The sequence below is a fragment of the Lissotriton vulgaris genome, chromosome 4_1, assembly GCF_964263255.1.
Source record: "Lissotriton vulgaris chromosome 4_1, aLisVul1.2, whole genome shotgun sequence".
Taxonomy (NCBI): domain Eukaryota; kingdom Metazoa; phylum Chordata; class Amphibia; order Caudata; family Salamandridae; genus Lissotriton; species Lissotriton vulgaris.
In genome coordinates, this window is record NC_141691.1 from 1,520,409,180 (window position 1) to 1,520,426,213 (window position 17,034).

Consider the following 17,034-nt stretch of genomic DNA (forward strand, 5'->3'; position numbering starts at 1 on the left):
CTAATAGAGCGTATGCACTTTAGAGCTTAGAACGTCTAGTCTTTCATGGACAGAATAAGCTAAAAGCATCATCCATCATTTTATTTAACACTTTATAGAACACAACTCAATACCATTTGGAATTATTTCACTGGAGGCTGTGAGTGTGGCTCTGCACTGGAACTAGAAGATACCATTGAGTGGATATATATCACTCTTGCGATAAGTTGATGGATGCACTCAAACACAGGCTTAGTGTTTCCAAAGTTTTATTGTACCTCACCACATGGCAGCACACCGTGTTTATGTCAAGGTGATGTATGATCTATAGATACACATTGCTCAGTAACCATATTTAAGTCTTAAAATGTCCTTGTGTGCCTGTCATAGCTATAGAAACACATACTAAATGCAATCTTATGACTCTCCTAAAAACAGACATATCAAATAAATCTGTTGTTTTTACAGTGTTATGATGCCTGCATACTTGTTACTTCTTTGAAGAACAGGTTAGTAGCAAGATATATAAGTGGCAAACTGAGAAGTGGTTACCGCTGGCTTAAAGAAATCGACTTGTTTCTTTTTTTTTTATTTCAGTAATTTTTTTATGAAAAAAAGCATATTTACATGGTGCAGAGTGTAACACATGGGGGATGGGAAAAGACAGGGAAAAAACGCCCCGGGGGGGGGGGCAAGCATTGTCTCAATTGGCTTGTGCCTGTTTGTCCATGTTCTCATGCTTGCTTCTTCTTCTTCTCGTCAATCCTTCATGCTTCCCCCATGCCCCTTACAGACTGTCTGATTGTCTTTTCGCTCCCCTGGTGGCGTGAAGAGAAAAGAGATTATAGAGAGTAAAGAGAGAGAGGAGGCACATTGTGTCGCAGAGTAGGTGATGCATGTGGTTGTGCAGTGTTGCCTAGTCTGGATGTTCAGGGTGGCTTATGAGAGGACAGGTAGTTGTCTAGCAACAGCCACATCTCGCTTTTTTTCCTGAGTTCGGTAGGTTGTTGGTTGTTATGGTGTCGGCTCCTCTTAGGAATATGACCCAGTTGAACCACGCTTTAAAAGTGGCCTTTGCTGTGTCTTTCCAGTTGTTCAACACCGTCTTGACCGCCGCTGTGAGCAGGAGGTCAATCAGGTCCCTGTCATTTTCGGATGTTATGGATGGGTCGGTGTACCCCAGTGCTGGGTAGTGAAAGTCCAGTGTTAGGGACTATTCTATCGACTTGTTTCTTAAGAAAATGCTAACACTATAAAGCATGCAAGAATGTCCTGCACCACACAGAGCTTTCAAAAACACAGCTATAGCATAAAACCCATCCACACCATTCCAGAGATCAAGAAACATAAGTTTAAATCCAAGTAATAGCTTCATGGCTTTCATGACCTTTGATTACCTTCAACATGTACCATCCTTCCTATAACAGGTGAAAGCCAGTGGGGTACCCACAAGAGATTATAGAGGATTCAGGAAAATCTGTATAGACCCATGAAGTAAACTTCTGTGGAATTTGAGGAATCTCACTAAAAGAGAATTGACCTCTATGATCTTGACCACACCGGTGGCACAAAAATTAGGAAAGGTCAGTAAAACCCATTTTATGTTGTTGGTATATGAACATAGAGACAAGGATCTTAGAAACCAATCAAGAAGGTAAACCTCATTCAAGACACCAACTTCAACTGCTTCAAAACCACCTTGCCACCGACCGACCAGCCACGGCACAGGCTGTAAATAATATGTGAAGTTAGAATGTTCCTCATTCCACCTAGCCTCTAGTTCAGCTTTGAGGAATGTCAGGAAAAGTTCCACCTCCAATTAATGGTAGAAAAGTTCCATAATGAAATCAAGAATGCATAAAATATGACCATCATCAGTGTCCGAGAAATAGACAGTATTCTGGAACAAAACCCAGGCTTGACCAAGAGATAACGTTAATCCTAGAATCGTCCATTTCTTTGACATCAGATGGCTGAGAAGTGATATGGTTGAACGAAATTTAGATATGAACAGCATTGTCAGTGGGCGTGAAGAACAACACTGCTGGTGACCCCTAGATAAAGCACAAATCTAAAAAGGAAATATTCCATCAAAAGCATCCCATGCTATGCTCTCCCCTAAACATTCCTCTTTCTCCGAACATCATTTTAGTAATGACATGCTTTTACAGTCTGTTGTTTCCTAGGTAAGATATTCCCTGATTGCCTGAAATGTTTTATGTAAATCATTGATAGGAATTTCGTTCCCATTGCTATTCACATGTATGGCAATTGTAAATATACAAAACTTTGAGATCCACCCTCCTATATCTCTTGCCCTTGCCCGAACTCATGTTTTAGGTTTTTACAAACGGCCTTAAAGTGCTGTGATTATAGATAGACCAAATATTAGGCTCATGTTTTACTTATATTTTTTCCTGAAAATATACATATATGTTTAATCAATTGTGACTTTTTACTTACTATGCACCAAGCCCCCTCCTGAGTCTCTGAAGCGCTAGTGACTCCATCCCCAATGGCAACACATATATCTAAAAATGGGGAGGGTTGTCGGGCACCCCACACCTGAGCCTCTTTAGGCCCTGGGGACCAGATCCACCAGGGTTTTGCATTTTTTTAAGTGGCACCTCCTTCATGAGATGTTATCTGGACCGGGGTGATTTTCATTGGGAGAGGGGGCACACGGCTCCCCTTCGTGGGCCGATTTCAGCCCTGGGTACCCTATTGCCGGGACCCTCAAATTTAAAGGTGGGTTCCCTGATGCCCACACAGGGCACCAAACATACTCTTGTTGGGGGCTGCAGGGGGGCCCCGCAGCCCTAGCCAGCTCCTCTCATGCAGTGGGAGGTGGAATTGCTCCCGCCCACAGGGAGCAGCTCCTAATGCTGATCATTCCGGGGAAGAAGCAATATTTTGATATGTTTCCCCGTCTGCTTCAGTGCGGACTGGTAAACTGATCAAAATTCTGCTCCCAGCTGGCAGGAGCATTTTCAAAACGCCTGCCCACTGGGAGCAGATATGGTGTTGAACCCGCTGTGTCCCAGTGGTTGGCTCTGTGGGACATAGCTACTGGGCTGCCCCTGGGGCCATTAAGGGCTCAGGAAATAGGCCCCGGGTGTGCTCCCCAGGGATTTTAATTCGCTCAGGGAGGGGGCCTTTATTCCATTTTAGCACCAGAGATGTGCTTCCCAGGCCCTTTTGAGGCTCAAGGAGGGGGGCCACGCGACCTCTCTCCACATTTACTTACATTTTAGCCCCAGAAGTGGGCTCCCCGAGGTCTTTTGAAACTGCGCTCCCCTCCCCTTTTGAAATATGTTTGGCCCCAAGGGTGAACTCCCCAGGGCCTCTGGAGCATCTGGGAGGAGGGCAGATAACGAATTACGACCGGTGGAAAAGTGGCAGACACACTTTGCGTCAGCCGCGAAACCCCCCGCCATGGTAATATCGCGGGGGTAAATCATGTTGTGATGGCGGGCAAATCGCCACTGCCGGATGGGCAGTGGCGATCCGCCTGTCATCATAATCACCCCTTAAGTATGGATGGAGGTATAGACTGTCAGCATTTCAAAGTATGGAACAGAGCTAAAGTTTCTTAGGTTGAAGGGAACTATAGAATCAAGCTAATTAGAAAATGGGGCTCTAGTGTGTCTGATCTTCTGAATACATTGAGCTATATTCGACTCAGCGATGTGGCGAGTACAAGGTAAGCAGTTTTATTTATTCATCTATTTTAGTTTCACTATTCTGTTGTATGTCGCATTCCACCCACCCACTCCGCACTACCACCCCACTGCGCTTAACTGAATAGTCTGCAACTGATAAATTCATGTTTGACAATTTGAGCGTAGCAACGGGTGGCACACCAGGTACATATATTTTTATTTGTGAAAATTTGAAAATGTTTCGTGTTATGATCTTGCTGAGGTGAAACTTACATAATGACTAAGTTGTACACTTCGTGTTGAACAGAAATTGATGTCACTCACATTTCTACGTTCCCTCATAATAAAGGGACTCCTAATTTTAATTGCAATGCTGGTGTAAATGTACATATGTGTTACCTTTTTTGTACTTCCGCCCTTCCTACAAACACCATGTGCCTTCACCCTATTCTCAGAACGGTGGTGAGCCACCTGATACAAAAAGGTGCCCACAATATCTCCTATATCAGGTGGCTTACCACTGTTCTGTCATCAGTGCCAGCTTTTGGGCGGTGCGAGCGCTGCCACCGGACCAGGTGCCAAGGTCAGGGGCCACCATCTGTGCTCCGAAATCGGCACCAGTCGCATTTCCAAAAGCCTGTACCGTTAAATACTGTTGTCCCTCTTTATTTTCCACAATGTTAATCTTCGTAGAAATAGAAGAGAGATAACAGTGTTAAACAGATCACAAGGCACGCTTATGCCCGCCCATATGCAGTGATGCCACCTCCTGTGGATGCAAACTGGTTTATTTAGATCCCAGTGCGTCAATCCACTAGCATGCTAAAGCACTACCAATGACGGCCCTGGAGTGCTTTGGAGTTCGAGAGCAGAGGAGGAGTCAGGAGTGTTAAGGCATGGGCTGGCTGGCCTATCCTGCAAACCATGGACTCATTTCACATTTGCGAGAGTTAGAGCTATTGGCGATGTAAATGGAAACATTTTTTAATGTTTTTTCGAGTGGAGTGGATGTACGTTGTGTGAAGTGGAATTATGTGGTAAGTTGTGCAGTGAAATTATGTGGATAGAAAGTATGTGGTACTTATTTTATGGAATTATGTAGAGTGGGAATATCTGTTATGGAGAGTAATTATGTGGTATGGTAGTCTGTGTTGTGGAGTGGTAACCTCAGGTTTAGTCTTCCTTCTTTCCATATAAGCTAAACTATGAACTCAATGAGACCACAAAAAGAAGGAATCACTGAGGTGCACTTCTGCACCTAGTTATTGGTATGAGCAGGGCCACTGGAATTATATGACTTTTTGGCTGCACCAACTTTTGTACAATTGTACATTTTTTTTGCATTAGCCACATAGTTCATCATCTGCTGCCTAATCTGCAGATTTACACAAAAAAAGCCTTGTTTCTAGCTCAAATGGATCAAGCGTTACCAAAAATACAGCGGCAAGTGTTACAGCGTGTTGGAAAGCTGGAATGGTCACCTGTTACTTATCGCTAAATGTGGGTGTTAAATTAGTACTAATGGTATGCAAGCCAGTGTGGCTCAGGGGTTAGAGGCGGCAGACCTGGAAGCTGAGATCGGCCCTGGACCAGGGTTCAATTCCCCGCCTCGGCGGGTCTTGGGCTAAAAATTCCACGGTCTCGATAATTCTCGCTCCGGTGCCTTCTCGACTCACGGGTTCACGCTCTGCGACTCTGGGCAATAGCTTGCTTAATCTCCACAACGGCCCCTCGCAGCGGGATGCCTGGCTTTCACCTTGTGGATACCCTGCCGGGGCCTCTCACAGGGGAATACCTGGACGGGTTCCCTAAGCAAGCGCCAGGATGCCCTTTGGGTGACAGGTTGCTCTATATAAGTACACCTACATTTACATTTAATCTTGCTTCTTTCTGCGCCCCTCTTGCCTCATTCTGCATTTCTGTTGCTTCTTTCTGCATCTTTCTTTCTTTTTCTGCACTTCTCTTGCCTCTTTCCGCACATCTCTTCTACTTTCTGCACCCCTCTTGCCTCTTTCTCCACCCCTCTTCCCCCTTTCTGCATGTCTGTTACTTCTTTCTGCACTTCTCTTGCCTCTTTCTCCACCCTCTACCCTGTTTCTGCATCCCTGTTGCTTTCTCCTGCACTTATCTTGTGTCTTTCTGTAACTCTCTTGCTTCTTTCTGTACCCCTTGTGCCTCTTTCTGCACCCCTCTGCTTTTTCTGCACTCCTCTTGCCTCTTTCTGCACCTCTGTTGTTTCTTTCTGCACTTCTTTTGTTTCTTTATGCACCTCTCTTGCTTCTTTATGCACACCTCTTGCCTCTTTCTCCATCTCTCTTCCCTCTTTCTGCACATCTGTTCCTTCTTTCTGCACCCCTCATGCCTCTTTCATGCCTCTTTCTGCACCCCTCTTCTCTCTTTTTGCACCCTTCTTGCCACTTTCTTCGCAGCTGTTCCCTCTTTCTGTACCCATGCTTCCTCTTTCTACACCTCTGTTCCTTTGTCCTGTACCTCTCTTGTTTCTTTCTGTATCCCTCTTGCCTCTATCTCCACCCCACATCCCCTTTGTGCATCTCTGTTGCTTCTTTGTGCACTTCTCTTGCCTCTTTCTGTACCTCAATTGCTTCTTTCTGCACCCCTCATGCCTCTTTCAGGCCTCTTTCTGCACCCCTCTTCTCTCTTTTTGCACCCCTCTTGCCACTTTCTGTGCACCTGTTCCCTCTTTCTGTACCCCTGCTGCCGCTTTCTACACCTCTGTTCCTTTGTCCTGCACCTCTCTTGTTTCTTTCTATATCACTCTTGCCTCTATCTCGACCCCACATCCCCCTTTGTGCATCTCTGTTGCTTCTTTGTGTACTTATCTTGCCTCTTTCTGTACCTCACTTGCCTCTTTCTGCACCCATCTTGCCTCTTTCTGCAACCCTCTTGTTTCTGCACCCCTCTTTTCTCTTTCTGTACCTCTCTTTCCTCTTTCTGTACATCTGTTGCTTCTATCTGCACTGCTCTTCCTTGTTTCTGCACCCCTCCTGCCACTTTCTGTATCTCTCTTGCCTCAGTGTCCACCTCTCCTACCCTTTTCTGACCCCCTCTTGCCTCTTTTTGCACCTCTGTTAGTTCTTTCTGCACTGCTCTTGCTTCTTTCTGCACCTCACTTACCTCTTTCTGGACTTCTCTTGCTTCTTTATATACCTCTCTTGCTTCTTTCAGCAATTCTCTTGCCTCTTTCTGCACTTCTCATCCTTTTTGTACCCCTCCTGCCTCTTTCTGTACCTCTCTTGCCTGTTTGTGTACCTGTCCTTCCTTTTTCTGCACCCCTCTTTGCTCTTTTTGCACCTCTGTTGGTTCATTTTGCACTGCTTTTGCTTCTTTCTGCACCTCACTTGCCTCTTTCTGCACTTCTCTTGCTTCTTTCTAAACCTCTGTTGTTTCTTTCAGCAATTCTCTTGCCTCTTTCTGCATCCTCCTGCCTCTTTGAGCACTTCATTTGCTTCTTTCTTCACTTCTATTGAATCTTTTTGCAACTCTCTTGTTTCTTTCAGCAATTCTCGTGCCTATTTCTGCAGTTCTCTTTCCTTCTATCTGTACCTCTCTTGGGTCTTTCTGCACCTTCCCTGCCTGTTTCTGTACCGCTCTTGCCTCCTTCTGTACCAAAGGTGGATTCTTTCTGCAGGCCTCATCCTTCTTTCTGCACCCTTACTGCCTCTTTTTGTACCTCTATTTCCTCTTTGTGCACCTTTCCTACCTTTTTCTGCACCCCGCCTGACTCTTTTTGTACCTCTGTTGCTTCTTTCTACACCCCTCCTGCCTCTTTCTGCACCCCTCTTCCCTATTTGTGCAACTCTCTTGCCTCTTTCCACACATCTCTTCCTTCTTTCTGCAGCACTCTTACTCCTTTCTGTACCTCTGTCGCTTCTTTCTGCACCTTTCTTGCCTCTTTCTGCACCCTTTGTGCCTCTTTCAGCTCCTCTGTTACATCTTTTTGAACTTCTCTTCCTTCTTTCTGCACCCCTTGTGCCTCCTTATGCACCTCTGCTGCTTCTTTCTGCACTTCCCTTGGTTCTTTCTGCACTTCTCTCTCCTCTTTCTGCACCCCTGTCGCCTCTTTCTGCACCTCTGTTGCTTCTTTCTGCAACTCTATTGCCTCTTTCTGCACCTCTCTTGCTTCTTTCTGCACCTTACTTGCCTCTTTTAGCACTTCTGTTGTTTTATTCTGCAGATCTCTTGCTCTTTTTCGCATCCCTCTTTTCTCTTTCTGCACTTCTCTTGCCTCTTTCTGTACCCCTGTTCCCCGTTTCTGCACCTTTCCTGCCTGTTTCTGTACCTCTCTTGCTTCTTCGTGTACTTCTCTTGCCTCTTTCTGCACCCTTCGTGCCTTTTTTCAGCTCCTCTGTTTCATCTTGCTGCACTTCTCTTCCTTCTTTCTGCACCCCTCGTGCCTCCTTTTGCACCTCTGCTGCTTCTTTCTGCACTTCTCTTGGTTCTTTCTGCACTTCTTTCCTCTTCTTTCTGCGCTCCTGTCACCTCTTTCTTCACCTCTGTTGCTTCTTTCTGCACTTCTGTTGCCCCTTTCTGCACCTCTCTTGCTTCTTTCTGCACCTTACTTGTGTCTTTCAGCACCTCTGTTGCTTTTTTCTGCAGATCTCTTGCCCCTTTACGCACCCCTCTTTTCTCTTTCTGCACCTCTCTTGCCTCTTTCTACTCCCATGTTCCCTGTTTCTGCACCTTTCCTGCCTATTTCTGCACCTCTCTTGCTCTTTCTACACCCTTCACGCCTGTTTTAGCACCTCTGTTGGTTCTTCTTTCTGCACTGCTCTTGCTTTTTTCTGAACCTCACTTGCCTCTTTCTGCACTTCTCTTGCTCTCTTCTACACCTCTGTTGCTTCTTTCAGCAATTCTATCGCCTCTTTCTGCACTTATCTTCCTTCTTTCTGAACCCCTCGTACCTTTTTCTGCATCCCTCTTGCCTCTTTTTGCACCTTTGTTTGATCTTTCTGCACTGCTCTTACTTCTTTCTGCACCTCACTTGCCTCTTTCTGCACCCCTGTTCCCTGTTTCTGTACCTTTCTTGCCTGTTTATACACCTCTCTTGCCTCTTTCTGTACCTCTGTGTTAGTGGTAGTTTTAATCTGCCTGCCCTATTATGTACTAGGGCCTTACAGGGGAGATCATGCCAATCGCAGGGATTCCCCAACTCATAATGTACCCTAGTGCTGTAGTGTTTTCACTGTATTCTAAGTGTCTTTCAGCATAGCATAGCACTGCCTCCGGACCTGGTTAGTCAGAGTCAGTTACCACCAGTACCAGTCAGTAAAAAGTTGGGGACAGGATGACTTTGAAACAAGGCCTCTTTCTGCACCTCTGGTGGAGATGTCTGCATAACTCTTACTTCTTTCTGCACTTTCCTTCGTTTTTCTGGACTTCTGTTGCCTCTTTCTGCATTACTCTTGCTTCTTTCTGCACGTTTCTTCTTCTTTCTTTACATGTCCTACGTCTGTAGGCATAGTTAGAAATTAGCATTTTAAAAAACTTAGAAATTCCCTGAAAAACACAGGACATTATAGCTAGAAACTAGCATTAAAAAAACCTTTGAAATTCAAAGAAAAAACCTAGGTTTCCAGGATATTATAGTTAAATTATCATTTTTAAAACCTTTGAAATTCACTGAAAAAAACATAGGTTTCAGGGACATTATAGTTAGAAATTAGCATTTAAAAAAACATAGAAATTCACTGAAAAAAAACATACGTTTCAGGGACATCATAGTTAGTTGGACATTTTACTCGTACAAAACCTGAGAAATTCGGCCGTTATAGTTAGTTGAGCTAATTATAACTCGCCCCCCCCCGCAAATGTCACATATTACATCATTCATGACATGGTCAGTAACATCACTGATGACATCTCAAATGACATCACTGATGACATCATCTAGTGACTTTGTGTTTCTGTAAAGTCTTGCACAAATCCTGTTATGACACAGAAGACGATAATCCAGAATCCATTTTTCTTATAACTTGAAATCTTATTTTTCTGAGGTATGTCGTCAGCCGTGCTGGTTATGTGGATACAAGCGTTCACTGATGCTCTCCTGGGGGTAGTGTCACCAGCCCAATATTACAGTATGTTGCCAGTTGGAAGATAAAATTGGATGTTACATATACTGTTGGTTGTTCTCAGGATCGGGCTCTGTAGTAGATGTTCCATATGTCTCCTACAAAATGCCCTGGACCTGAAGTTCATATGCAGAATGATTATCCTGATCAATTCCTATATCAGGATAAAAGAAAAAAATCATATTTATGAAAAGAACATGAAATAAATCATCTGTTTTTGGTGGATAAAGGACTTAAAAAACAATTAGTATTCCTAATTGTCTCCATGCCATAAGCACCAAGGAACACAAGTTTAGAATTTTAATTTGAATTCATTATAGATTCGTTCTTGCTTAAGATGTTATAAAAAAAAAACTGAAGCATTTATGGAGATTAAGCAATCATAGCAGGTGGCAGAAGATGGGCCAGATGGAATCTTTTTGTTCGAAAATCTATTTCTGTTCCTTTAGTCTAATCTAAATTCAATTCTCTGCTTTAGACGTTTAATGAAACTGACACTGCACTCTTTGAGGTAATGTAACAAACAATGTTTCAGTAGCCGCGTTAAACGAGATGTACACAACATGCTTGCCAAGTGCTTGGATGAATGTCCTTAATGGTTCAATGCTGATCTCAAATTTTGCAGGTTGATATTTGTTGCATTGAAGCAGTGGACATCGGCCAATTACAAGAGCTGTATTTGGAAAAAGAAAAAGACTCTGACTGGCAGCCCGAGAAGATTGCTATAAAAGAAGGAGAATTTGCAGAAAAAAAGATAATTTTCCCTTTTCAAAGATGGGTGAAAGATCGCAAGAATAAGACGTCGGCAGCAACTTTGCAAGTTGAAGGTCAAAAGATTTATTTCTCACTGTGTCAATGAACTACAGAATATTCAGCATAAACCAATGTTATCATGTTACAATTGTGAATATGGATGAGTGTATATCCATAATAACCATGCATTTTTAGAAAATGGGTAGAGGGCATAAGATCCGATAATTAAACGAGAACTGAGAAAAAAGAAATAGATCAATCTTTCAGGGAAGAGGAATGGAGAATAACAATTTGATAAGGGTGACTGGATGAAGTGAATACCAACAGTTAAGTCAAACTTCAGATCTTCGCTGCTGTGATAATGAAGCAAAACTTAATGCCTTAAAGCGAGGCATCACAAACAGCCAGAGAATTTGATTTTAAATAAATCATTACCATTTTATGTGCGCATTGACCAGATCATTCTAACCTGAACATTTTTCGGGCATATTAGAAAAAAACTATTTTAAAAAGTTGTGAATGTACCCATAGTAGCAATACTGCACATACGTTGTTACACTTTTTCTGTAGCAGGTACATTGATTTCTCGCAGTCCTAGACATTTCAAAGAAATATGAGTGTGTGGAGAACCTTGCCACCCATTTACACCCTCATTCACAAAATGTCATTTTTCATCCCATATTTACATGTATAAATGGATGGGGAAAAATGCAAAAATATGTGAGTTGCAGTTTTTTGGTGTTCACTTCTTTCCCACTGGCCATCTGAATCTGCCTCGCCAATTTTTCCACCCCACCTATAAACACTTGGTTGCTACGTGACTAGCAGATATGTAAAGATTCACTACCTGAAAGCATACATTCCTGACGACCCTGGTTGAGTTTTACACAGAGCCAGGTGTCTATGCCATTCCCCAGGTAAAAGACTAGCAGAGCACAGAGCTCCTTTGCCATGTTATGATCATTTAAGGTGTCTGGATTGGCTCCAGGTTAAAGCTAGCAGATAACAAATGACATCTGCTTTGAAAATGCACAAGGCGCATTCAAGCAAGTGGAGCCTTGGGAATGGAGCACCCTGTGCAAATACATCAATTTGTATTTTTTTCCACATAGAGGGGGGGTTACTTCAGCCTATAGGTGGAGTATATTTCAATCTATCCAACTGTGGGAAAGAGATCAGACTGGCAACAAACATACTTGTTTGTCGGCATTCACAAGCTCGCAAACCTAACCTTGCCTTGTAACATCCACTTTTCCCTTGATTGTGATTTACTACTGTGGACTTCTCCACACTTGTACTGGAAAAATCCACAGTAGTTAATCCATTTGTGCCTGCCAGAAATCCTCTTATGAATTTCTGGTATGTGTAAAAGGAGATATTTACAGCAGTATACATACAGTACGGACATAAATACCTTTGTGCGTCAAGTTCCAATTGATTACGTTGAGTTGAATTGTAGGGAATATGTATAGCACACTTGATACCAGAACATCTCTATGTGCTGAATGACATGTGTTATACCCTGTTGGTGGACCAAGGGGTAAGCTACTGGGTCTCAACTGTGGGGTTCAGTGAAAAGCATGGGGGTTGTATTCCCCCGTAACCTATGTGTGTGTACACGGGAGTGTACATTGAGTGACTTTTAGAGTGTAAGGATCTTTGTGTTTTCTACTTTATTTGCCTTCATAAAGATTAGACTGCTTTCAGTCTTTCCTTTAATAATATTGGTATCATACGTTTTTGCAGTGACTCAAAAGAGAAACTCTGACCGAAGAGGACGGGGGAGGAGTCCATTGGGCATAATATACAACAATTTATGATCACTCAGCCTCCACTTCTGCAGAGAAGATTGTGGTTACATCCCGGAAGCATGTAACTATGTTTCCTGTGAAGACTAGACATATGTTCAGTCTCATTTGACACTTTCGGCTGCATGACACAGGGCAGATGTGTTCTGTCAGAAAGGTATGGGAGTAGCGAGGATCACTGAGGATCCAAGTTGCCAGAAATAGCTTGAGTCAAGTCCTGAGAGCTATTGAACATTTATTGAACTGTCCTATGCAACAGACACAGTTTTAGTAATCTGAGTATGGTAACTGTGTGTGTTCTCGCCTATAGGGGCAATAGCTCACAAACTGGCCAATACAGCATAAAGTCACATCCTATACCCTCCCCTTGGCCCCAAAAAACCTCTCTGATCTGATCTCTGAAGTAGATGATACATCTGTAAAAAAAGAGTTACTTCTAAGTTTTATTTTCAAAATGGTACACAATGTGGTATGGACTGAGTGCAACCACTGAGATGGAATATGTCAGGTTTTTCTTGTTTGAGAAGTGCAACACTCTGAAAGAGTGTCCATGTTTGCAATAGGGGCTGAGAAGAGTATGCACATTTTTTTATGCTGATTGATGCTATGGGAGATCCTAAGTTCAATTAATAGACTCTCTAGTTTATGGACTGGAAGAAAGCTTCACAAGTGGCTATCTGTGAAGTCATTCAGTTAACTACTCAGAGGATTACATCCAGTTAAAAGGGTTTATTGAAAGCTTTTACGCATCAGATGGTTTGAGCTTTTGGTGTTCTTTTCAAGTATGGAATGGGTGAGGCTTGGACAGTGGGCCAGGTTAAGGTGTTGATTATTATTAAGCCACTGAAGCAGAGTCTCAAATCAGCTGGGCTCGTGAGTGCTCCTGAATGCTTTGTCAGTTATGGAAATATTTTGGTTTAGACCTGTAAAGATTAATTTGTCATATGTGTAACACATGTACCACACTTGCACACCAGAGACCTAATGGTTTGTTTATTAATATTGATGCCAAGCTTTTAGATCTGGTAGCTACTTAGGCTGCACAAGATACAACTGATCTTATCTTAGGGAAGAAGTTCATACAGTAAACCAATAAATATGTGACCACTTTGGGCAGGATGGTTAAGTGTGGACCGTTCTAGGAAGTTGCTTCTAGTCCATTTTATTGCCATGCTGGTAGATATGGAGTTTATTCCTCTACCAGTTGACTTCTCTTAACTCGCATTGAAAAACTTTCTTTGGTCATCTGCAGAATATTCGCCCTTTCTTTTCCTCTTATCTAAAAAAGGAGAGGGAAACCAGCCAACAGGGGCAAGCATTTGGGTTGTATTTGCCAGGCAGAACACAACAGTTACTTCCTATTTGTTCACAATTGGGCAAGGTTAAACCAGTGCTCATGGACCGTGAAGGCAGTGCTGGGGTTTGGATTATTTTTACAAAATTCAACTTCTGGGTCACATTCAAAAAGTTCTGTTTTCTCATGAGATCTATCGGAAGCATATATTGGATGTTGAAGACAAAGGAGTGATAACATTAATGAGCGCAAGGTTTCTAAGCATTTGATTTTTATGCACAGGAAAGACAAGGTAGGGCCTGTCATTCATTTGAGGAACTACATTAGTTTGGGGTGTTATTTTGCGGACATTTTAAGGTAGAGACGATCCATCTTTTCCAAGACTTCATTTTGCCTGGATATTTAATATTTGGTTCCCATGTGAAAATATTGTTTGCCACTTCATTGCACGGACTTACAATAGTAGAATTTCTGTCATTTATTCATTCATGGACATAACTGTCCTGCCAGCAGGCAATTTCTTAAGCTGAGCAGGCCAGGGAGGAAATGCAATTTTGACAAAATATGCCCTGGCGAAATAGTTGAAACATGTATACTTCTGTTCCTTATCTGATTTTGGGATCGAAGGCCAATCTCCTGGTTTAACATAAATACAGAGAAATGGCCAGGGAGGGAGCTATCAACACATATAAGATACTGATTGCAAAGTTGTTCAGAGTGAGATGTTTCACCACAACGTCCCTGCAGAACTCATTGCCGTTGAAGGTGGGCAATGTCTCAGCAGTATTGTACATCAAGCATCAGGGTGGCATGAATGTGGGGTCTCTTGTTAACCTGACCAGTAAAAAAAAAGTCTTCATCCTGAGAAAATAAATATCATTAATAACAGGAAAAGTCCATAAGACAAAATGTGTCCAAATCCATATATTCTTCTTTATTTCCAAGAAGTAATCAGTTCCAGTTGATACAGATGATTCACAGATGATTCATAACATCACATGGACGTAGCCAACAGGTGTTTAGTCTCAGGAAAATCACTAAAATGACTTCCTCAGTGCTCCAAAAATAGTAACCTGCTTTCAGCTGAAACAGGTTACTATTTTTGGTGCACTCTCCATTGACCAGGTATATGTTTTGAGAAGTACCTTTTATCCAGGACAATAATGGACACAGGTTATTACCATGAATATTTTTCTACAACTGAATGAAGACTGAGAAACACATCATTAATTATATGGCCTAGGGAAGTCATTGGGTGATATTCCCAAGACGAACCACGTGTTGGCTACGTCCATGTGATGTTATGAATCATCTGCGAATCACCTGTATCAACTGGAATTGATGACTTCTAGGAAATAAAGAAGATATGGATTTGGACAAATATTGACTTATGAACTTTTTCTGTTACTCATTACATTTGTTTGCTCAGGATTACGACTTTTTTGTGTATTATTTTTCTGTACTACTGTCTCCAGAAATATTTGGAAGCGAGGGTGGCCATTTCCCCTTTTTCCTTAGAGCAACCTATGGAATTATTTGTTGGACTTGTCATTTTGATGCGCAGACTCTAACCCAGCCAGCCTTGTGTTCTCTCTAACCTGACCAGGAACTTCGAAATTCTTGTATAGAACGTTGTACCTCACTGAGGTTGAATTATTTGGCAGGCTTTCACTTCTAATTTTCAGATTTAAATTGTTTTGAAATGTTGCAGTGAATATCGGTTATACGCATTCACGTTGTCTTGGCCCATTTCGATTCACAATAATATTTTCAAGTCTTACTAGTCAGATGCCACAGTTTTTCAATTTGATGATGGATCCATTAGTGGAAGTTGCAGGTATATTAGTCATGATTCTCCCATGCTCATTCCGTCCCATGTTCTGTTCTGAGAGAGTTGATGGCTCATTCATGATTCCAGTCAATGTTAATAGTTGGTATATGCATGGATTGCAATTTTGCGTGAAGTGTCAATGGTTACCCAATTTTTATTTCAACTTCTCTATAACCAAAAATCTCCTGCATTGGCTGACTCTAGGCTATCCCATAGGGAAGTTAATTTGAAACGTTTAGATATTTTGGGGGGAAGTTTTCTCAATTTCTTAGGCAATGCTTGATGACAGCCAATATAATTATAGATAAGGTTGGCTGCTTGTGCTCAATGGTGTCTGGAAAGGAGTCTTAATTCTGATTCAACAGATGTGAGGGATGCTATAAATTCTAATTTCAGCCTTAGCTTTATTTTTTTATGTGTGGGTCCTGGCCCAGCATTTCAGCAAGTCACATTCCTGTGCAAGAGGTAATTGACAGTATGTTCTCATATGTTGCGATGTAGACTAATAAAAGGAAATTGTGTGCCTCAACTTCCTGGAGTTGCTCATGGGATATTTGGTATTGTGAAATTTTTCATGTTAGGTGTGTCAGCAAAAATCACCATGCTTTATTGTCTGCCAGCTCTCTGCCAGCTCTCTGAATTGTTTTCAGACGTTAGAGCCCTAGATCTTTCAAGAGAGTCTATTTACCTTTGGAAATGTCATTTCTTATTAGGAGGCATTGCACAAAATCTTTTTTCAGGTGTGTATTTTCTAAACAACCTAAGGTTTGTTATTATTCGCTAGTTAAAGAATAAGATTGTGGGGTTATTGGGTTGTAGTCGCTAGGGCTTCAGCAACTCATAGCTTTATTTCATAAATCCTGTGGACTGATGGCGTTTCCTACATTAGGAGTGTGTGTGTGTGCGAATGGTTATAGAGAGTCTGACGTGAATTTGGAGGTTAACTTTGTTGCCTTGTTCTTTTGCAAGATGTGCCCTTGTAGTTGTAGTCTTGCAAGACAAAATCTCCTGATTTCAGAAGGCACCGTCCATTCTGAAACAGTTGTAATATTTTTGCATTTCGATGTGAAAGTCCCATTATTGTGGTTATATTTTACTTTTTAATTGTTAAAAATTTGTTTCAGTACCCTTTTGCATTAAAAAAAACCTAACCTTTCGTTAGATTTTACATTTTCTGAATTATTGATTGGCACTGGCACTGGCACTGTCCATGAGAGATCTGAATGCAGTTTGGATTGTTCAGTGGATGTTTTTTTGAGTAAATCTCTATTCCATACCTCTTTGTAACTATCCTCTGTGTTGTAATTCTAAGACACTGAAATTATTCCGGCTGGGGTAATTAACATTTTTGTTAGAATTGTAGTAATAAAATTGAAAACTTTGATCATCGAATCTGCTTATGGAACTGATTTTTGTATCCAGAACTACTGTAATTCATTTTTTGTCAGGGGACCGTTGTCTCTAGAATTACTCAAGTACCCTCGGTCCCTTACGATCTTTGGGTTTCCCTTCTGTACACATACTATCCACAGTGTTGTCCCACTTAAACTTCACCATACTTTGACCGTCTTCATATGTCGGCTTTAAGGAACAGGTCTCTGTCCTTTACAACCTT

At 42.1% G+C, this 17,034-nt stretch overlaps 1 protein-coding gene across 1 annotated transcript in view; it reads left to right on the forward strand.

The window, feature by feature from the left end:
- RP1 (RP1 axonemal microtubule associated) overlaps positions 1 to 17,034 on the forward strand; it is a 2,616,437-nt gene that overhangs the window by 2,254,697 nt on the left and 344,706 nt on the right. The window contains exon 51 of the mRNA XM_086965756.1: positions 10,359 to 10,560. Coding sequence (XP_086821882.1) covers positions 10,359 to 10,560 — 202 coding nt within the window. The remainder of the gene's footprint in view (positions 1 to 10,358; positions 10,561 to 17,034) is intronic.